General features: G+C 37.6%; 1 protein-coding gene across 2 annotated transcripts in view; it reads left to right on the top strand.

The window, feature by feature from the left end:
- Positions 1 to 228: 228 nt before the first annotated feature.
- Positions 229 to 23,967, top strand: part of CCDC152 (coiled-coil domain containing 152) — a gene marked incomplete at both ends in the record, with an annotated part of 29,157 nt that continues 5,418 nt past the window's right edge. The window contains 5 exons of one of the 2 annotated variants that reach the window (XM_080933810.1): positions 229 to 315; positions 2,863 to 2,968; positions 14,156 to 14,224; positions 15,677 to 15,741; positions 17,842 to 17,944. In XM_080933810.1, the coding sequence (XP_080789936.1) occupies positions 229 to 315; positions 2,863 to 2,968; positions 14,156 to 14,224; positions 15,677 to 15,741; positions 17,842 to 17,944 (430 nt within the window). The remainder of the gene's footprint in view (positions 316 to 2,862; positions 2,969 to 14,155; positions 14,225 to 15,676; positions 15,742 to 17,841; positions 17,945 to 23,967) is intronic. The other variant, XM_080933811.1, reaches the window with a different exon arrangement.

Below are 23,967 nucleotides of genomic sequence, written 5' to 3'. Positions count from 1 at the left end.
TAATACACATGTTCATATAACCACACAAATTTTAGATATGTTTACAGAATATTTGGCAGGGATGAGGGTGGAAAAGAATATAGAAGAATGCTTTAAACTGCAGCTAACCCTGAGTGTATCAAAAGTTCTCCATGTACAATGGAGTTCAGAGGACAAACTTGTTACTGTTTGAATGTTACGATGTTTTGCATCTTTCTTACTTACTATTGTCTATTCATTATTTTAGGCATGGATCAGAACAGTGAGGGAAGCATGAAGAAGATCAGCAATGTAAATCTCGACAAACTTATAGATGACTTCTCACAGATAGAAAAGGTATGTAAAGACGGGAGCAAAGGGCTATAGAGAAACATAAATAAACTGAACTAGAGCTTGAAAGTTTTCCCAGTGGTGAGGAGCACGGGCTACTCTAACAGAAGACCAGAGTTCAGTTCCCAGCACCCACTTGGCAGCTCACAGCTGTCTGTAACTACAGGTCCAGAGGATGCAACACCCTCCTTTGGCCTCTAGGCGAACTATACACTCACGGCACACTTAGGTGCAGTCAAAACACAAACATAAAATAAAAATAAATAAATAAATAAGTGAAAGTCATATTTTTAAAGAGGTAATGCTCAGAGTCTACATTTTATTCAGTGAGTGGCTGTTACATTACATTTGTTGTGTTTTCCATGTTTAATGTGTTTCATGTAGGCTGTATTTTGTATGTAAGTCTTTAAACATGAATATTAACTATGTTAGCTAAATAATGAAAGTGTGGCCAGTGGTGGTGGCACACATCATTAATCTTAGCACTCCCAAGAGAGAGGTAGGCAGATCTCTGAGTTCAAGGTCAGCCTGCTCTACAAAGTTCTAGGACTAGCAGGGATACACAGAGAAACCCTGTCTCAAAAGGGGGGGGGGGGCTGTGAAGGCTGAGAATTCATAGGAATGCTGATTTATTGTCCCCAAATCTCAAAGAATAACATGTCAGGAATTTGAAAACACCAATAAACTTATTTTTTCACTGTATGTTATACTAAAATATATTATTTTATTAAATAAACATACATTTTAATTTAAAAAATGAGCAAGATTTGGATAATGAAAATATGTTTTGCTAAACCCTTTCCAGTATTTCTAAAACTTTAATATTTTATTTATTCTTTGACAATTTCATACATTTATACAATGTATCTTGATCATATCCAACCCAAATTCCATACACACATACCATAGAGGATGGGCCCCTAACCCCCACTCTTCCACAATGCCCTTTCTCACTTTAACTAATCATACTAATATATGAAAATGTTCCTGGGGCAAAAAAGCAAATTACTGATCTATTTTGCCAGTGTTAAGGAGGAAATTGCAGAATCCTCACAAACTCCAAAACAGTTTTAATGAAAAGTGAAATAGTTTCATGTTTCAGTCTTTTACCATAATGATCAATTATAATATAGAACATAGATGTATATAGTTTTTCTATATTCTTTTCTATTCTCTTTTCCTTCTCTTTGCCTAAATTTGGCAAATAAATCTCTAGTCCTGAGATTAATATAGCACCAGGGAAAACAAATAAGTACTCACTCATATGAAAAAGATGTACAGTATGTTTAGATGTTGATTTGAAAATACTCTATCATACTCTCAAGCATCATAAATAAAAATAATTGCCCATTTTAAATTTGATATGGTATTCTGATATTTAGAATCTCACCTCTTAGCCACATAAGTGGTGGTACAGATGAAGTAATACGGTGTGAGTTACTAAAGATAGGAGTAGGGAAGTGACTGGATGTATGGAAAACAGTCCTGAGAGTGAATTGATAAACCTGAAGAGTTCAAGGAAGCTTAGTGTACTGTTTACAAAGAAACCAGAGACACATGCTTATTTATTGTCTGTAATAGAAAAACTATAAACAATAAATTTCCCTAATTGCATCTTCAAAAGTAAAAGTCAAAGTAGCTGTAAAAACAATGCAGTAGATCTGTGATTGTGACATGGCCTCCCAGACCATAATGCTACGTGACATGGCCATGTGCAGGGTCCAGTAAGTAGCATAGCCATGCCTTCAAGAACACTCTGCAAACAGATAAGAGCAATTGGTTTGGGTTTGTGCTGGTTTAGGTTTTAAAACAAAACTCACTGTAGTGTCTGTGCTGGACATGAACACCAGGGCTCAGAAGACCCTGCTGCATCAGCCTCCACAAGAGCAGAGAGTAGGCACCCACCAGTATGCTTGATAGATGCCTGTTGACGTGGCACTCAGAGTTGAATAACTGAAAGTTGCCCAGGTTAGTTTGTGTTTTTTATTTGTTTATAATGGACAAATTTTATATTTCACCACACCACTCCCCATGAGTGTGTGTGCACGTTTGTGTGTGTGTGTGTGTGTGTGTGTGCGCGCGCGCGCGCGCGCAAGCGCTTCTGGAACTGAAATCTCAGGAGGCCTCATGAAACAGCCCTTTATCTCTGGCCTGCATTCCCAAACCGTCTGTGGTACTTTTAAAATAGAAAATAAATCAGAAGCCATACTCATCTAGTGATGGTGCTCACCACAGTGGCTGACATTATCCCCTACCTTAAGTGCACAGAGAACTCTTCAGACTGCTGTCTCATTGGACTCTTTAGTATAGCCCCAAAATATGTGAAAATCTAGACTGAAGGAAGTTGAGTCTTCTGCCACATGCTGCCCTTGTGAGAAATGATAAACTGAAGGCTTGGTACAGTATGGCTTATTTGAAATTCTATCCCAAATTCAGGTATTAGACTTTCAGATGGTAAATGGTTTGTGTTCTCATTTGTCTTCATATTCTTAACAAAAGAATCAAAATAATGCCACTGATTTTGTGATAGCATGTGCCCAATTTCTTCTGCAGAAAGTGATAGAAACCACTAGAAAGAACAACCTTCTGGATATTCAGCTGGAAAAAACTAACAGCTTATTAAAGATAATGCAAACAAAAGAGACCTCAATGAAAGAAGGTCAGTGCTTTGCTGCCTAAAGAAATAATAATCAAGGAGTGTGCTCATGGAAGTGTCTGATGTTATAACCTGCACTTGTAACCTACCTTATATGCATATAGAACTTTCCAGTGTTGTCTCATAGTACTCTATAGTATAGCTCCAAAATATGTGAACAAACCCAAACAGAATGGCAGAAGTTACGTCTTCTATCAGGTAATAACCATGTAAGAAATGGCAAATTGAAGGCCTAGTATAGACCCGTTAAACCACATGAGGTAAACCTAGAGCTCCTGCTACATAAATGTAAGGTGAGTCACCAGTTTTAAGGTTAAAAATGAAGCTGTGAGCTGACAAGGTGGCTCAGTGGATAAAGGCACCAGCAGCCATGTTTCATGACCTAGGTTTGATCCACAGAATCTACATACTAGAAAAATAGTATCAACTACCCAAAACTATCCTCTAACTTACACATGTCATGAATACACATGTACACACACACACACACACACACACACACACACACACACACACAAGAAAGTGGGAAAATATGGAAACATTTAAAATAAAACTATATGCATATATTTTCTTTTTAATTTGGTGCTTCTTTATTTTTTATTATAATATTATTTTTCCTCCTCTTTCCTTCCTTCAAGCCCTCCCCTATATCCATACTTGCTTTCTTTCAAATACTTAGCCTATTCTTTTTCTTTAATTGTTGTTACATGAATATATGTATATGTGTGCGACCTGCTCAATCTATATGATGTTGTTTGTATATATGTTTTCAAAGTTGGCCATTTAACACATACACTCTTGCTGTGTGTGGCGAGGTCCCCAGATCTTATCTTCTTTTTTTTTTTATTTTTCTTTTCCTTTTAATCATTCTCTCTCATATATTACATCCTAACTCCAATTTTTCCTCCCTACCCTTCCTGCGACGCTGTCCTCTCCCCTCAGTCTTTTTATGGCCCCATCTCCCTTCTCTCCCAGGTCCACCCCCACACCATTGAAACTTTTCTCAGTTAAGGCAGGCCTCTCAGGGACATCAACCAAACACAGCACAACAATCTACAACAAAATCAGGCACATGCAATTGCGTCAAGGTTGGACAAGGCAGCCCAATAGGGGAAATAGGGCCCCATAAGCGAGGCAATGGGAGAAATTCAGTGGGAGGAATAAAGCCCTAAAAATAAACAAATGAGTCAAAGACAACCAACCCTTGATATTAGGAACCCCCTTTTTTATGAAAAGTCAAATTCTCTGTTTTAATCTGGGGTTGGGAGAGTAAAAAAGAGTGGCTTAATTTTTCCATAATTGAATTCTTTGCAATAGAGAGTATCCCATTTCTGTTCTTTTTTTTTAGATTCTTTTTTTAAACAACTTTATTTTACAACACAAAGATAAATGTACAGATTTTAAGCATTTTTTGCATAAAATTATACAATACATTTTTGTCAGTACTTTTTTTCAGATTTTAAAATAATTTTTATATAAAACTGAATATATTTGTTAGTACTTGATTTTTTTAAAGGTTTGATAGTATGCATTGAAAACTTAATAGTTACAATGAGCATAAAGTACATGTAAAACAAAATGTAACATGGAAATAGTCAAAGTTTTCTTGTTGTATAAAGATTTTTTTGTTTTGTTTTGTTTTGTTTTGTTTATTTCTTGGACTTCATACAGTCTGTGAGTTGTTTCTGGGGCAGTGAGAGCCTCTGGGGTTAGTATCCCACTATCAGTGACTGCATATTATGTCTGTTCTTTTGTGACTGGGTTATCTCACTCAGAATGATATTCTCTAGATGCAGCCATTTTCTTAAGAATTTGGTCAAGTCATTGTTTCTGGTGGCTGAGTAGTATTCCATTGTGTATATGTACCACAATTTTTGTATCCATTCATCTACTGAAGGACATCTGGGTTCTTTCCAGCTTCTGGCTATTATAAATAGAGCTGCTTTGAACATTGGGGTTCATGTATCTTTGTTGTGTATTAAAGTGTCTCTGGGGTATATACCCAGAAGTGGAATAGCTGGGTCTTCAGGTAGTACTAAGTCAAATTTTCTGAGGAATCGCCAGACTGATTTCCAGAGTGGTTGTATCAGTTTAAAACTCCACCAACAGTGGAGAACTGTTCCTCTTTCTCCGCAACCTTGCCAGCATCTGTTGTCATCTGAGTTTTGGATCTTGGCCAATCTGACTGGTATGAGGTGGAATCTCAAGGTTGTTTTGATTTGCATTTCCCTGATGGCTAAAGATGTCGAGCACTTCCTCAGATATTTCTCAGCCATTCGATATTCCTCAACTGAGAACGTTTTGTTTAGTTCTGTACCCCATTTTTTAAATAGGGTTATTTGATTCTCTGGTGTCTAGCTTTTTGAGTTCTTTGTATACCTTAGATATTAGGCCTCTATCTGATGTGAAGTTGGTAAAAATCTTTTCCCATTCTGTTGGCTTCCGTTTTGTTTTTTTGACAATGTCCTTAGCCTTACAGAAACTTTGCAGTCTCATTAAGTCCCATTTGTTAATCTTTGACCTTAGAGCTTGAGCCATTGGTGTTTTGTTCAGAAAATTTTCTCCTGTGCCTATATGTTCTAAAGTTTCCCCTACTTTCTCATCTAATAGTTTCAGTGTATCTGGTTTAATGTGGAGATCTTTGATCTACTTACACTTGAGCTTTGTACAAGGAGATAAGAAAGGGTCTATTTTCATTCTTTTGCATGCTGAGTGCCAGTTGGACCAGCACCATTTGTTGAATAGCTGTCCTTTTTCCATTGAATGTTTACGGCTCCTTTGTCAAAAATCAGGTGACCATATATGTGAGGGCTCATTTCTGGATCTTGTATTCTATTCCATTGATCCACATGCCTATTTCTGTACCAGTACCATGCAGTTTTCAGCACAATTGCCTTGTAATATAGCTTGAGGTCAGGGATAGTGATTCCCGCAGATGTTTTCTTGTTGTTGAGGATGGATTTCGCTATTCTAGGTCTTTTGTTGTTTTATATGAAATTGCACATTGATCTTTCCAATGCCATGAAGAACTGTGTTGGAATTTTGATGGGGATTGCGTTGAATCTGTAGATTGCTTTTGGAAGGATGGCCATTTTTAAAATGTTGATCTTTCCAATCCATGAGCATGGGAGATCTTTCTATTTTCTGAGATCCTCCTCAATTTCCTTCTTTAGAGGTTTGAAGTTCTTGTCATACAGGTCCTTCACTTGCTTAGTTAGAGTCACACCAAGGTATTTCATAGTTTTTGTGACAATTGTGAAGGGTACCTTTTCCCTAATTTCTTTCTCCACATGTTTGTCCTTTGAGTATAGGAAGGCTACTGATTTGTTTGAGTTAATTTTGTATCCAGCCACTTTGCTGAACTTGTTTATCAGCTGTAGGAGTTCTCTGGTGGAGTTTTTGGGGTCACTTAAGTACACTATCATGTCATCGGCAAAGAGTGATGTTTTTATCTCTTCCTTTCTGATTTGTATCCACTTGGTCTCCTTTTGCTGTCTAATTGCTCCAGCCAGGACTTCCAGTACTATGTTGAATAAGTAGGGGGAGAGTGGGCAGCCTTGTTGAGTCCCTGATTTTAGTGGGATTGCTTCAATTTTCCCACCCAGATCTTATCTTCTAATACCCTTCTCAAATAAAAAGATCTATGTTATTGTAGGATTATAATTAAACTTACACTAAAGATTAAAGAAGTATCTGTAGTGTCACAAGAAAGACATTGCTCCAACAGAAGAAATAGCCAGGTGTGGTCTTACATTACAGGATGCCAGCACTCCAGAAACTGAAGGAGGAGGATTGTAAATTCAATCCAACTGTGGATACAGAGAGAGGGGCTTTCTCATTTCAAAATATTTTTTAAAGAAAAAAGAAAAGAGAATAAACTAACTCATAATGATAGAGTTTGTCAAAAACAACTGACAGAGCTCTTGATGACCAAAGCTGGAATGATTTCAGATCAAAATAGAACAGTGTTGAATTACACCCATAATGCACAACAAATAGCCTTAATCTGCTTTTATAAATGTCTTAGTCAGGGTTTATATTCCTGCACAATACATCATGACAAAGAAGCAAGTTGGAGAGGAAAGGGTTTATTCAGCTTACACTTCCTTATCTCTGTTTATCACCAGAGGAAGTCAGGACTGGAACTCAAGCAGGTCAAGAAGCAGGAGCTGATGCAGATTACATGGAGGGATGTTGCTTACTGGCTTGTTTCCTCTGGCTTGCTCAGCTTGCTTTCTTATAGAACCCACGTCTACCAGCCCAGGGATGGCACCGCCCACAATGGGCTGGGCCCTCCCCCTTTGATCACTAGTTGAGAAAATGCCTTACAGCTGGATCTCATGGAGGAATTTCCTCAACTGAGGCTCCTTTCTGTGTGATACCTCCAGCTTGTGTCAAGTTGACACAACACCAGCCAGTACAATAAATAAATAATAAAGTAGGAAGAAGCAGCCCTCCAGTGTGGCAGAATTTCAATAGTTTATGTAGATTATTTGTTCTCAGATGGATGGAGCATGACTCCATACACACTGTAATGTTGGCTGTGCAAAGTAATTCCCTTTCTGTAGAGAAGCACACAGCATAACAAGGTATAATATATAAATTACATGGTGCTGAACTGGTTAAATTCTACCTCAGCCACATGATCAATGACATCAAAATTAATACCACACTAACACCATGTCTCTTTGATGTGACATGATGTGGTGAAAATGATGCTTTACATTTGGACCCTTCCTCCCCATTTCTATAGTTCCATTCTAATTATAAGTCACACAGATACCCACAGAAGGACATGACCAATAGCTCCCAACATTGTCAAAGTCATTAAACAACAGAAACAAAACTGCCAGAGCAGAGAAGCCTAAGATGACAGGGCAGCTAAATATAATAAAGTGGTAAGGTGGAGGCTTCCCTGGGTAAGCAAAAGAAGCAAAGAGATGGAAATATGACTAAAGCATGAGCTTTAGTTGTAGCATATCAATAGTTGTAACAGATATACTGTACTAATGCACAAGGTTAATAGTAGACCCTATTAACTGGCTATAAGATATGGAGATATATGCATGTGTGTGTGTGTGTGTGTGTGTGTGTGTGTGTGTGTGTGTGTGTGTGTATAATCTTTGCAACTTTCTGCACATCTAAATCTTTATTAAATGTCAAAAAGTTAAAACCATACAAAACTTTTCAAAGTACTTACATTTATTATGGATAAGCTTTTCTAACCTATGTCAAAATCAGAACAAATTATTTTAGTTTGAATTTGGTAATTGGTGGATATTTTGGAACAGTTTTAAATATAGAGAAAGATGGATAAAAGTATAGAAAATTCCCATATGCTCCAGTTTTCCTATCATCAACACCTTGTATTTGCTACATCTCATGGAGCAACATTGAATTGATATTTCTCCTGGGTTAAATCAACCAAAAATGAAGAAAAGTTTATTTGAGCTCAAAATTTTGGCACTCCAGTCCATTACCATGTAACCCCATTGCTTTGGGCTTGGTACCACATGGTGGCCTTATGCCTGGATAGGAAATGGAGGAAAGAGAGCTGGATCCACAGATCCCTTTTAAGGCATGTATCAGCGATCTAACTTTGTAATAGATTTTCTCTCTCTTAAAGTTCCTACAACCTCCCAGTGGCTCCATGAGCTAAAAGCCAAACCTTTAATCCATGACCCTTTTAGAGACATTTCAGGTCCAAGGCTGGAAGCGGTGCTTTAATTGCATTTAACTATATCAAACAACTCTATGATAACTGATAATTAATACTAGATCCTTAATTACACTAAAATCATTAATGGCATACTAAATTATTAAGAAATAACTTAATAATGAAGAAAATTTTAATAGAACAGCATAATAAATTCTGGAAGAAAGGATAATATAGATTCAAGTTTTCAAAACAATAAAAAGATTTTACTCCCTTTCTGCCCAGCGAGAGGGCCGGTGACCGCCATCAAGACTCAGGACCCACCTGCACAGGGCTGAGCACCCAGCTTCCTTGCAAGCGCTCTTCTGCCTGAGCCCAAAGGAAGCTTGCCACACACCCTACAAGCTGTCCCAGGAGGGATGACCTGGAGCTTTTGGAGGTCTAATAGCATAGTGCACTCTGGGATCAGGTCCTTTCCAGCACAGCTGGAGGGCCAGGTGACTGCCATCAAGGTCAGGACCCACCTATAAATAGCTGAGCTCCCAGAACAGTCTCACAAGGGCTCTCACACCTGAACCCATAAAGACAGAACTGAGTCACTACCATCAGAAATCACTGCTTGCCAAAAATTCAGAAGAAATTTTCTTCCTGAGCCCACAGGCCCTCAGATTCACAGGAGAAATAGGTACCTGTCAGTGACAACATGATCACCTATAATCACAGGTAACAAGATGGCAAGAAGAAAGCAAAAGAACTTAAGGAATGGAAACCAAGACAACCTGACAATATCAGAACCCAGGTCTCCCACCACAGCAAGTAGTGGATTTCCAAACACAACAGAAAACCAAGACTTAGATTTGAAATCATACTTCATGATGATGATGGAGATCTTTGAGAAACTCATGAATAACTCCCTTAAACAATTACAGGAGAACCAGGAGAAATCACTCAAAGAACTACAGGAAAACACAATCACACAGATAAATGAATTGAAAACAAATAGAAACAATAAAGAAAACACAAAAAAAAGAAAACATAAAAAGAGACAAGCCTGGAGATAGAAAATTTTAAAAAGAAATTAAGAGTCATAGATGCGAGCATCAGCAACAGACTACAAGAGATAGAGGAGAGGATCTCAGGGGCCAAAGACAGCATAGAAAACATAGACAAACAGTCAGAGAAGATGCAAAAACCAAAAAGCTTCCAACCCAAAATATCCAGGAAATTCAGGATGCAATGAGAAGACCAAACCTAAGGATAATAGGTATAGAACAGGGTGAAGAATATCAACTAAAAAGCACAGTAAATATCTTCAACAAAATCATAAAAGAAAACTTCCTTGCCCTTAAGAATGAGATGACCGTGAACATACAGGAAGCCTACAGAACTCCAAATAGATTGGACCAGAAAAGAAACTCTTCCCGACACATAATAGTCAAAACTCCGAATATTCAAAACAAAGAAAGAATTCTAAAAGCTATAAGGGAAAAAGGACAAGTAACATATACAGGCAGACCAATCAAAATTACACTAGATGTCTCAACGGAGACTATGAAAGCTAGAAGATCCTGGGCAGACGTCATACAGACCCTAAAAGAACAAAAATGCCAGTCCAGGTTACTATATCCAGAAAAACTCTCAATCACCATAGATGGAGAAATCAAGATATTCAAGGACAAAAGCAAATTTGCAAATTATCTGTCCACATATCCAGCCCTACAAAGGATGATACATGGAAAAATCCAACACAAAGAAGGAAACTACACCCAAGGAAAAGCAAAAAAATAATTATGAAAGGAAACCAAAAGAAGAAAAGCACACAAACATAAGTTTACCTCTAACAACAAAAATAACAGGAAACAACAAACATTATTCCATAATTTCTCTTAACATCAGTGGACTCAATTCCCCAATAAAAAGACATAGCTATCAGACTGGATACATAAATAAGATCCAGCATTTTGCTGCATATAAGAAACTCATCTTAGAGACAAAGACAGACACTACCTGAGAGTAAAAGGCTGAGAAAAAAATTTTCCAAGCAAATGGTCCCAGGAAACAAGCTGGAATAGCCATTCTAATATCAAATAAAATAGATTTTCAACCAAAAGTTATCAAAAGAGAAAGGACACTTTCACTCATCACAGGAAAATCTATCAAGATGAACTCTTAATCTTGAACATCTTTGCTCCAAATACAAGTGTACCCACATTTATAAAAGAAATTCTACTAAAGTTTAAAGCATATATTACACCACACACAATAATAGTGAGAGACTTCACCACCCCACTCTCATCAATGGACAGATCATGGAGGCAAAAACTGAACAGAGACATAACAAAACTAGCAGAGGTTATGAACCAATTGGAATTAACAGACATCTACAGGACATTTCATCCTAAAACAAAAGAATATACTTTCTTCTCAGCACATCATGGTACCTTCTTCAAAATTGACCATATATTCGGTCACAAAACAGGCTTCAACAGATACAAGAAGATCGAAATATTCCCATGCATCCTATCAGATCACCATGGACTATGGCTGGTCTTTAATAACAACAAAGACAACAAAAAGCCCACATACACATGGAAGCTGAACAATGCTCTGCTCAATGATAACATGGTCAAGGAAGAAATAAAGAAAGAAATCAAGGATTTTTTTAGAATTTAACAAAAATGACACCCCTCCATAACCAAACTTATGGGATGCAATGAAAGCAGTACTAAGAGGAAATCTCATAGCTTTGAGTGCCTCCAAAAAGAAACTGGAGAGAACATACACTAGCAGCTTGACAGCACAGCTGAAAGCTCTAGAACAAAAAAAAACAAAAAAACAAAAAACAAAAAACAAAAAAAAAAAAAAAAAACAAAAAAAACGAATACACCCAAGAGGAGTAGAGTGGGCAGCAGGAAATAATCAAAATCAGAGCAGAAACTAGCCAAAGAGAGACAGAAAGAACTATACAAAGAATCAACAAAACCAAGAACTGGTTCTTTGAGAAACTCAACAAGATCAATAAACCCTTAGCCAGACTAACTAGAAGGTACAGAGAGAGTATCCAAATTAACAAAATTAGAAATGAGAGGGGAGACATAACAACAGAAACTGAGGAAATTCAAAAAATCATCAGATCCTACTACAAAAGCCTATACTCAACAAAGCTGGAAAATCTGGAGGAAATGGATACATTTCTATACAGATACCAGATAACAAAGTTAAACCAGGATCAGATAAACTATCTAAACAGTCCCATAGCACCTAAAGAAATAGAAGCAGTCATCAAAAGCCTCCCAAACAAAAAAAGCCCAGGACCAGATGGGTTTAGTGGAGAATTCTATCAGACTTTTATAGAAGACCTAATACCTATACTCTCCAAACTATTCCACAGATAGAAAGAGAAGGAACACTACCCAACTCGTTCTTCGAAGCCACAATTATACTCATACCTAAACCACACAAAGACACTACAAAGAAAGAAAACTTTAGACCAATTTCTGTCCTGAACATCAATGCAAAAACATCATCAAAACGATCATCCACCATTATCAAGTAGGCTTTATCCCAGGAATGCAGGAATAGTTCGATATATGAAAATTTATCAACGTAATCCACCATATAAACAAACTCAAAGAAAAAAAAAAAAAACTACATGATCCTCTTACTAGATGCTGAGAAAGCATTTGACAAAAGTCAACAGCCCTTCATGATAAAAGTCTTGGAAAGATCAGGAATCAAAGGCCCATACCTAAATACAGTAAAAGCAATATACAGCAAACCAGTAATCAACATTAAAATAAATGGAGAGAAACTTGAAGCAATCACATTAAAATCAGGGACTAGACAATGCTGACCATTATTCACCTACCTATTTAATATAGTACTGGAAGTCCTGGCCAGTGCAATTGGACAACAAAAAGAAATCAAAGCGATTCACATTGGAAAGGAAGAAGTCAAAATATCAATATTTGCAGATAATATGATAATATACTTAAGTGACCCCAAAAATTCCACCAGAGAACTTTTACAACTAATAAACAACTTCAGCAAAGTAGCTGGATATAAAATTAACTCAAACAAATCAACCTCCTTCCTCTATTCAAAGGACAAACAGGCTAAGAAAGAAATTAGAGAATCAACATCCACAACTCCAATTGACTAAAATACCAACGTTTGTGCACACATGGAGAGACCTATTGATCCAGTTGCATATGTAGCTGAAGATAGCAGTGTCTGGTATCAATGTTAGGAGAGGTTTTTGGCCCAGGGTGGGCCTGTTTTCCCAGTGTAGGGGAATGCCAAGACAATGGGGCAGAGAGTGTAATTAGGAGGGAGTGCACCTTTGTGAAGGTAAATGGAGGGGAGGGAGGATGGGTGCAGTGTGGGGGAAGGGATAACATCTTAAATGTAAATGCAGAGTATCTCATTAAAAATTATGAAAAAGAAGATTTTACTTTAAATCACTCAATGGTGCTGTAGTTCATGAATTCCTTACCTGCCTAATTTTTTTAATGGGTAAAATGAGGTGAGCCTGCCATCTAGTGTTCAAATTTTAAAAATACTTTTTAAAAACTCCAGTATTCACAGAGCACTAAGGGACTTTAATTGGCTAATTACTGTGGAAACTTCAGCTACTTTATTTCACTAATTGTGAGGTTCTTTAAAATAAATGATGAATTAGGTTAAGGACCAGTATTGACCGGGCACATTCCTCCTCTTACATCATTGGACACAGTAGCCTATGTGAAGCAAGTTATCAGCTAATGCCTAGCAGGCCAATGCAATTTAACCAGCATTCTGTCACTGAGAAAAAGCAGCATCAAGAAAAGAGAATGTGAAGGAGAGCTTTGTGTGAGTCATGGAGGGTCAGGCAGGAGAGCAAGAAAGAGTGAAAGACCTCAGAGGACTAGGAAATGAATATGATGGGGTGAATGGTGTGAAACTCCAAAATAATCAACAAAAATATTATGGAGGGAGAGAGAGACTCATTTGAGAGTATAGTTCTAGAAGATCAAGCTGTAGGCAAGATTCTAAGGTATTTTCTTAATTGGTAATCAATGGGGGTGGCTCCATCCCAGGTCTGATGGACCTAGGTTATATAAGAAAGCAGGCTGAAAACTCTATTTCCATGTTACATTTTGTTTTACATCTACTCTATGCTCATTGTATCTAGTAATATTTCAATGCTATCAAACCTTTAAATAAATCAAGTACTGACAAAAATATATTCATATAGTTTTATGCCAAAATGCTTTTAAAATCTGTACATGTATCTCTATTTTTTAAAAAATAAAGTTGTAAGAAAAAAAAAAAAGCAGGCTGAACAAGCCAATAAGCAGCACTTTTCCATGGTGTCTGCATCAACTCTTGCCTCCAGGTTTGATCATAGCAATAGTAGCCCTAACTAAAACGCCGTAGATTGTCATTTATCTTGAGATGTCTGTTTGCTTTATTAAGATCATGTAACTTTGAGTTAAATGTTATTCTGTTTCAGTTCTATCAAAAATTTCAAACAAATGTATTTTATGTTTTAGAATGTATTACTCTTCATACTATGATAAAGGGGCTACAACAGACTGTTCAGTATCAGCACAGTTTGAAAGGTAAGTCAGGGAAATAATTTCCAAGAGTGGTTTGGGCTGAAAAGATAGTGAATTGAGTAAAGTGCTCACATGAGAACACTCCGCAGGAACCATGTTTCAGATGAGGAAGAAGGAAAGGAGAGAGGGAGCAAGGAAGGAAAAGGGGAAGGAAAGGGAAGAAGTGAAAGAAGAAAAGGAAGGGAGTGGGGAGGGAGAGAAGGAAAGAGGGAGAGAGGAGAGAAAAAGTAAAAGAAACCTGGTTATGTTGGTAGCCACATACAAAACCCAACACTGGTGAGAAGCAGAGAATCACTGTGGCTCATTCAGGGGCCAACTAGCCTGAACTACCTGGAAATCTCAGGGCTACTGAGAGACCCTGTCTCAAAACACAAGGTATATTTGTATTGCTGGTAGGAATATAATGTAGTTGTTGTCACAAACTGATGATGACTCAGAAAGATAAAATATAGAATTACCATTTGATTCAGAAAATTCCACCCCAAGATATGAACAAAAAGAATAAATATGGAAGACATAAGTTTTTGTACACTGATTTTGTAGCAGCATTAAACACAAAAGCCAAAAAGGTTAAAGTAGCCTCTTGCAGATTGAATATAAAATGTGCCCCAAAGGTCACATGGGTATTAAAATTTTAGTCTCCAGCCCACAGGAGAAAGAACACTGGGAATATTGTTTTGTTTAGTTGAAGATATTTTCTTATTATTGGCATGTTTTTCACTTGACAGGGAAAAAAGAAGTGCATGTGGGTGGTGGGGGCACACGTTACATAATGCTTATGTGTAAGTAAGAATACAACTTGAAGAAGTTAGTTCTCTCCTCCCCCCTGTGGGTCCGAGTTGAACTCAAGTCATTAGGCTTGGAGGTGGGAGCTTTTGTCCATTGAACCATTCATACCTGCCCCTTGGGTTTCTACAGAGTCTCATTTTGTAGTGCAAGCTGGCCTGGAACTTACTATTTAGCCCAAACTGGCCCAGGATTTGCAGCAATCCTTCTGCTTCAGTGCCCCAAGAGCAAGAATTACAACGGAACCCATTACACTGGCCTCTGAATGTGTTTCCCTCAAACCCTTCCTCTGCTGCCCTGTTCTCTGTGTCTGGAAATCTCTTCCCTAATGTAGAACACTACTTACCTCCTACAGCTCAGCTTAGGGTTGCTGATTCTTCCCCAAAACCTTTCCCAATGTCAAGGTGACCAAGGTTTTCCGCCACATGTCTTCACAGTATTTCAAACTCAGTGCCACTGTTAAAGGTTTATCTAATACAGCTGTTACACCTGACATCACTAAGTTATATGGAAAGCAGTAACTTCTTGTGTTCCTACATTCCCAGTGTCTAGCAGTGTTGGTGCATACTTAGTGAGCTCATGCATGAACAGCAACTTAAATGTCCCAGATTTCCCCTTGTCAATTTTAGGTGCTATTCAGTATAATATTCATTGGTTATTTGTACACAGGTGAAAATGAACAACTGAAAAGAAATGTTGATTTTATGAAAGAGAAGTTAAAATCTCATGAGCAGGTGAGTTATATGCTTTTGTATTCAGTTAAACTCTTGAAAAGCATTTGTTCATTCAAATAAGAAGCAAGTTGTTTTCATTAATAAGCATCACTAAAATATGTAAGTGCAGTATATGTATTACATATGTAAAAACCTTTAATAGATGAGCAGTAACTTTTGCAAACCCCAGTCTCTTTTACAAAGTGTAATGTACTGATGCTTCATGTTTCGGTTGTGCTAACAAACTACTTTATGGCTTTTTCTGATGGCTAATAGTTTTCATTCTTTTACTATAAAAGAAATGCGGCTGTATTCTATATGATTTGGGTAATCATTGCAGCATCCAAATAATGAGGAACTTTATGTAGAGCACAAATTAGTTCCTCCCAAGGCCCGTTGATACTCAGCTACATTTTTTTCACTCCCTCAGGAACACTGTAGTGATAGCAGTTGCAGAACATATAACACAGTGCCTCAAAAATACAAAAGACACAATAAATGCCAATCCCAATCCCTCTACATTTTGAGGAGCTTTGTATCACCTTTTTCTTATAACCAAGAGCCAACATATCAAGATCAAAGATCTCCAAAGCAGAAGTCTTGTCTGTACAGACTTAGCTTGAAGGATCTTCTCTTAACTTGACAAGTTCCTGTGTGAGGAGCTCTTAAGAAAACACCAGCTTGTTCAAGCACCCAACCTGGGACTTTGAAGTAATCTTTACCAGTAAAAAAAGCATTTGGGACTGGAGAGATGGCTCAGTGGTTAAGAGCACTGACTGCTTTCCAGAGGTCCTGAGTTCAATTCCCAGCAACCACATGGTGGCTCACAACCATCTGTAATGGAATCTGATGTCCTCTACTGGTGTGTCTGAAGATAGCGACAGTGTACTCATATATATTAGATAGATGGATGGATGGATGGATGGATGGATGGATGGATGGATGGATGGATAGATAGATAGATAGATAGATAGATAGATAGATAGATAGATAGATAGATTTTTTTAAGGAGAGAGAAAAAGCATTCAGCCTGTAGTTTTGGAGGATTTACCTTTTAGTACCTCTATGATACTTCTTCCCCCACCCTTTTTTCCGCCTTTCTCCCTCCCCCCTTAATTCTTTCCTACCTCTTTCCAAATCACATGTGTGTGAGAATGAGTAAGTGTGTGTGAGAGTGTGTATGTATGTGTGTGATGTATAAGTATGTGAGTCTATATGTGAAAGAAAATGTATGTGTGTGAGTATGTCTGTGTATGTGTGTAAGTGAGTGTGAGTGTGTATTCAAGAGAGAGTATGTGTGTGTGTGGGTGTGGTGTGTGTGTGTGAGTGAGTGAGAGAGAGAGAGAGAGAGAGAGAGAGAGAGAGAGAGAGAGAGAGAGAGAGAGAGATGAAAATAGAAAAGCTATCATGGGGAGGACAAAGGAGTCTGAAGGAGGTGTGGAGGAAGAACAAGAAATGGTAATGGGAAGTACATTGATTACTTTTCTTGTTGCAGCAGCTAAATACCTGACAAGGAACAGGTCAAGAGAAGGAGACGTTTTCTTGAGGCTTACAGTTTAAGGGGATCCATCTGATTACAGCAGAGAAGGATGCACAGCCCCAGAAGCATGAGGCAACCACATTGCAGCCATAGTCAGGAAGCAGATTCTAAGCAGAAAGTGGAGGCAGACTATCAAATCTCAAAGCTCATCCTCAGTGACTCACTTCCTCCAGCAAGGCCTCGCCTCCTCCATGGCCTCTGAAAACAGCGTCACCATCTGGTGACCAGGTATCCAGATATGTGAGCCAATGGAGGACAGTCCACATTGAAACCACAAAAGGAAAGAAAACCAAATCAAACACATTCTTTGATACAGAATCTAGATAGATGTCTGTTTAAAGAAGACAAAGGGAAAGGGCCATTTGGGGGGAAGAGGGGAGAAAATGGGACACATGAGCAAGATACAGTGATATGTATGTGCGAATAATGAAACTTGTTATTTTGTGTGTGCTTATAAACAGCTAAGTGAAAGTAAATAAAAAAGTATTGGATATAGTTGCATGTCAAACTGGGGAATTTACCTTTTTAATTATCAAAAATTTTAACTATTTTATTGAAAGTGAGTATATTTTACTTTCTAGGAATATAAGAAGAATATTGCCAAACTTATAAGTGAAATGAAAATCAAAGAAGAGGAACACAAAACTGAATTGAGCAAACTTTATCAGGATATGCAAAAAAAAGGTGATTTTTAAATTTTAACTTACTGAATTCTGACATAGTGTGACAAATTAAAGGTGCGTATTATTTTTCCAGTAGTAGTATTCTTGAATGAACAGTGTCTTGATGCATCTCAATTTGTTTTGTATATTTATGCAACATAAATATAATAGTTCTAAATTCATTCATGTCTGTGCTCAATTCTGCCTGATGTGAAACAGCAACTTTATATAAATTATTATAAAAAGTTTAAATAAGTTTTTAATTTTGTCCTTAGTAATATGAAAAATAACTTACTACTTCAGTAAAGTGGCTATCACTGCACATAGGTAGGGGCTGCTTTGTTTTTCAAACCATGCTTACTTAATGACCCTCTCTTTATGAACATTATATATATAAATTAACTGGAAGTCAGGCCTAGACACCTATAATCCCAGCATTTGAGGCAGAGGACGGAGGCATATAAGTAATGGTGAGCTCTCTGCAGTATATACCAACCCACAAGAAAATGCGAAATACTGAACAGACACTATTTCAAAGATATACAGGAAGAAATAAGCATAGGAGATGTTTAACCCGACTATTACAATTTTTCAAATTAAGACTATAATTGACATAACTTTGAATCTTTTAAAACAACTAAAAGTCTTTTTAATTTTTTACTTGTCATCTGAAAGGTTCAATTCCATGACCACCATATAACATTTTTAGTGAGACCCAAAAATGCCACTCTTGGGTATTTACCAAAGAGAAATGAAAGCATACAACACACAAAGACCTGACTGAATTTTTAATTAGTTATTTATTTACATTTCAAATGTTATCCCCCTTCTCGGTTTCCCCTCCACAAACCCCCTATTCCATCCCCACCCCTGCTTCTATGAGGGTGCTCCCCAACCCACCCCCTCACACCTCACAACCCTAGCATTCCCTATGCTGGGGCATCGAGCCTTCACAGGACCAAGGGCCACTCCTCCCATTGATGCCAGATAAGTCCATCCTCTGCTACATATGCAGCTGGAGCCATGGTCTGCTCCATGTTTACTTTTTGGTTGGTGGTTTAATCCCTGAGAGCTCTGGAAGGTCTGGTTGGTTGATATTGTTCTTCCTATGAAGTTGCAAATCCCTTCAGCTCTTTCAGTCCTTTGGGATTCATCCCATATGCAGCCACCAAACTCAGACACTATTGCTAATGCCAAGAAGTGCTTGCTTAGAGGAGCCTGATATAGCTGTCTCCTGAGAGGCTCTGCCAGAGCCTGACAAATACAGAGGTGGATGCATGAAGCCAACCAACCGTAGGGCTGAGCATGGGAACTCCAGTGGAGGAGTTAGGAGAAAGACTGACTGAATGTTTATAGCAGCTTTATTCATAATAGCCCAGAGTTGTCATCATACAAATAGTTAACTAGTACTAGTGCTTTAAAATTCATAGTACATCTACCCACGGTAATAAAAAGGAACAGACAGCTGATGCACTCCAGTGTGACCACTTGAAAAGCATTACGGTAAATAAATGAAGCCTGGCATGGTGGCACATGACTCGACACTGGCTCTCAAAAGGCAGAAACAGGACTCTGCACACTGAAAGCCAGCCTGCTCCACAGTGTGAACTCCACTCTAACTAGGGCTATATTTCTGGTCCTTATCTCAAAAAGACAGAATTAAGCAAATGTGTATAGAAATCAAGGCACGAAATACTGTTTTTTGTTTATATGATGCTCTAGAAAAAAAGAGAATATAAATAAGTGTTTTCAACTGTGTGAGTGGTACAAAAGCTTTTTCTGTTTAATTTTCTAATTGTCTCTTTTACCAAGTTTTAAAAAAGAGGATACACCAAAAAGTTCGGATCTATAAAGATTAGTAGTCAGTGATGTATTTGAACACTATTTTAACCGTTAAGCTAAGTATAGTGATAATGCTGTAAACTAAATACATATAAAGCCAATATATTTTAAATTACAGAAATGGCTTATATGTTATTTTAATCAAGTACAAATTTCCACAGTGAACAATTATTTATAATTAGATTAATAAAATACTATTGCAAATATACATCCTACCAACAGTGTTTTAAACACTGCTGTAACTGTTATTGAAAGCACTTTATTTTTATCTTTATGTTTATTTTAGAAGCTTTAATGTGCTCTTGAAAAATGAGATCTCCCAAAACTTACCAGATAGTATTTTTAAGCTCTTCAGTAAAGAACATTAAAATGAAATTTCTGGAAGGAAAGAAGGAAATGTTCCTTTTATCTTTAGAAAAGAATACTAAAACAAATCATCTTTAAAACAGGTAAATATTCCTGTAAAACGTTAGTTCCTTAAAAGGAACACAAACCAGTTCACTATGCTTAGGAATTTCTCAGATCACGGTTGTGTGAAAACTTCAAAATATATAAAGCACATTTGTCACCTGTGGTAAAATCAAAAGGTCATTTCAGCTTTTTTTTTCCTTACCACTTTATTTTTAAAAAAGGGATACATATACAGATTTTTAAAGGAATTTTGGCATAACATATGAATATTTTTGTCAGTACTTAATTCAGTTAGAGGTTTGATAGCATGCATTGAAATCCCACTAGTTACCATAAGCATGAAGTACATGTAGGACAGATTGTAACATAGAAACAGATTTCTTGTTGAGTATAGATTAAACATAATGATCTGTGAATACCAAAAATTGCTACAAGGCAATTTTAGCTCTTAATCTTAGCTCTTGTATTATTAATGATTTAAGGTCCAGTTGTACCACAGTCTGAGGGGGTACAATACATTTTTTTTCCCCAAAAAAGGACTGAGGCTTTTTTTTTTTTTTTTTTTTTTTTTTTTTTTTTTTTTTTTTGGCCTTTGTTTTTCTTGAGCTTCATATAGGGTGTGAGTTGTTTCTGGGGTGTTCAGAGCTTTCTGGGGTTAGTATCCAATTATCAGTGACTACATATTATGTCTGTTCTTTTGTGACTGGGTTACCTCACTCAGGATGATATTCTCTAGATGCATCCATTTTCTTAAGAATTTCATAAAGTCATTGTTTCTGATAGCTGAGTAGTACTCCATTGTATAAATATACCACATTTTCTGTATCCATTCATCTACTGAAGGAAATCTGGGTTCTTTCCAGCTTCTGGCTATTATAAATAGGGCTGCTATGAACATTGTGGTGCATGTGTCTTTGTTGTATGTTGGAGCTTCTCTGGGGTATATGCCCAGAAGTGGAATAACTGGGTCTTCAGGTAGGACTATGTCCAATTTTCTGAGGAACCGCCAGACTGATTTCCAGAGTGGTTGTACCAGTTTACAACCCCACCAACAGTGGAGGAGTGTTCCTCTTTCTCTGCATCCTCACCAGCATCTGCTGTCATCTGAGTTTTTGATCTTAGCCAATCTGAGTGGTGTAAGGTAGAATCTCAGGGTTGTTTTGATTTGCATTTCCCTAATGACTAAGGATGTTGAGCACTTCCTTAGATGCTTCTCAGCCATTCGATATTCCAGTTGAGAACTTTTTGTTTAGCTCTGTACCCCAATTTTTAATAGGGTTGTTTGATTCTCTGGTGTCTATTCTTGAGTTCTTTATATTCCTTGGATATTAGGCCTTTATCAGATGTGGGGTTGGTAAAGATCTTTTCCCAATCTTTTGACTGCCATTTTGTTTTCTTGACAGTATCCTTAGCTTTACAGAAACTTTGCAATATCATTAAGTCCCATTTGTCGATCTTTGATCTTAGAGCACAAGCCATTGGTGTTCTATTCAGGAAATTTTCCCCTGTGCCTATGTGTTCTAAGGTTTTCCCTACTTTCTCTTCTAATAGTTTCAGTGTACCTGGTTTAATGTGGAGATCTTTGATCCACTTGAACTTGAGTTTTGTACAAGGAGATAAGAAAGGGTCTATTTTCATTCTTCTGCATGCTGAGTGCCAGTTAGACCAACACCATTTGTTGAATAGGCTGTCCTTTTTCCATTGAATATTTACAGCTTCTTTGTCAAAAATCAAGTGACCATATGTGTGAGGGCTCATTTCTGGTTCTTCGATTCTATTCCATTGATCCCCGTGCCTATCTCTGTACCAGTACCATGCAATTTTTAACACAATTGCCTTGTAATGTAGCTTGATGTCAGGGATGGTGATTCCTGCAGATGTTTTCTTTTTGTTGAGGATGGATTTTGATATTCTAGGTTTTTTGCTATTCCAGATGAAATTGCACATTGCTCTTTTCAACTCTATGAAGAATTGGGTTGGAATTTTGATGGGGATTGCATTGAATCTGTAGATTGCTTTTGGTAAGGTGGCCATTTTTACAATGTTTATCCTTCCAATCCATGAGCATGGGAGATCTTTCTATCTTCTGAGATCTTCCTCAATTTCCTTCTTTAGAGATTTGAAGTTCTTGTCATACAGGTCCTTCACTTGCTTAGAGTCACACCAAGGTATTTCATATTGTTTGTGACTATTGTGAAGGGTATCATTTCCCTAATTTTTTTCTCCAAATGTTTGTCCTTTGAGTAGAGGAAGGCTACTGATTCGTTTGAGTTAATTTTATATCCAGCCACTTTGCTGAACTTGTTTACCAGCTATAAAAGTTCTCTGGTGGAATTTTTGGGGTCACTTACATGTACTATTATATCATCTGCAAATAGTGATATTTTTACTTCTTCCTTTCCGATTTATGTCCCTTTGATTTCCTTTTGCTGTCTAATTGCTCCAGCCAGGCCTTCCAGTACTATGTTGAATAGGTAGGGGGAGAATGGGAAGCCTTGTCTAGTCCCTGATTTTAGTGGGATTGCTTCAAGTTTCTCACCATTAAGTTTGATGTTGGCTATTTGTTTGCTGTATATTTTTTTATTATGTTTAGGTATGGGCCTTGAATTCCTGTTCTTTCCAAGACTTTTAACATGAAGGAGTATTGTGTAGCTTGTAGTGAAACAAATCCGAGACACATAATATTCTTTGGTAGTCAAAAGCTAGAAAAAACACATGGTTTTCAAACTTTATCATTAAAGCCTGGAAGTGAATTCAAATGTGGTCATATAAGGCAGACATTTAAACACTCAGATAGCACCCTAAAATTGAAAACAGTACATGAAGTTACAGGATTTGGAGTTTGCCCTTCTGGGTTTTGGACTTGCTTTGCTGCAGTGTTTTCTCACTGTGTTTTCATTCCTAGCTTTTAAAATGATAATGTATATTCTGTGCCATCATGTGTTGGAATTATATAATCTTGTTTTTTAAATTTTTATGGTGGAATTAAGAGGTTGCCTTGAGTCTCAGAAAAGACTTCATTCAGACTTTTGAGTAGTGCTTGAGTAGTACTGAGTACTGAGCAGGCTCTGCTCCCTCGGTAGAGCTCTCTTTGGCAGATGCCTCATGTCCCTGGCATCTTTATCGTATTTGGGTCTCCATTGAAACCAAGAGGTCTGTGGAAACCTGTACAATAACTGCATTTTCTACCATCACAGCGTTATGCAGTGGACTTTCAGGGCCTTCCTGCAGCAGCTCCAACACTGTCACACATTCCCTGCTCCGTGGCTCTCTGAAGCCACAGAGGAAGAATCCCCACCAATCCTCACCTGTGCTCACACCTCCAAAGCCAGTGCCATGTGGATGACACTGCTAAGTTGACAGCCAGCTTAGGATCTACTCTCACCCCTTGAATCACATTTGTAGCAGCTTCTCTTTTTTAATGTTTTTAAATATATATATGGATGTTTTGCATGCATAAATGTCTATAATATATACATTCATTCCCTGAACAAGATCCTGTCAGATCCTGTGGAACTGGAATTGCAGATGAACCCATGTTCTATGCCAGAACATCAAACACTCTTAACTCTCCAGTCCTGGGAGCCTTTTTGACAATCCAGTGCCTCTTAGGCCTCATCCTTTTACAAGTTGAAAGCTTAACTGACAAGGGGCCTCTCCTGAACTGTGCTAGTCTCCTTAACAACTACAGACGTTTTCAACACTTGCCTTGGCTATAAAATGAAACTGCTTAGTGTATGTTCTTTTTCTCTTCAAAGTGTTATTATTTTCTGGTTTTGTTGTTGTTTTGGT

The sequence above is a fragment of the Micromys minutus genome (genome assembly GCF_963924665.1).
Source record: "Micromys minutus genome assembly, chromosome: 20".
Classification (NCBI taxonomy): domain Eukaryota; kingdom Metazoa; phylum Chordata; class Mammalia; order Rodentia; family Muridae; genus Micromys; species Micromys minutus.
Note: the sequence above shows the minus strand (reverse complement) of the source record. Positions and strands in the feature narration are given on the sequence as shown.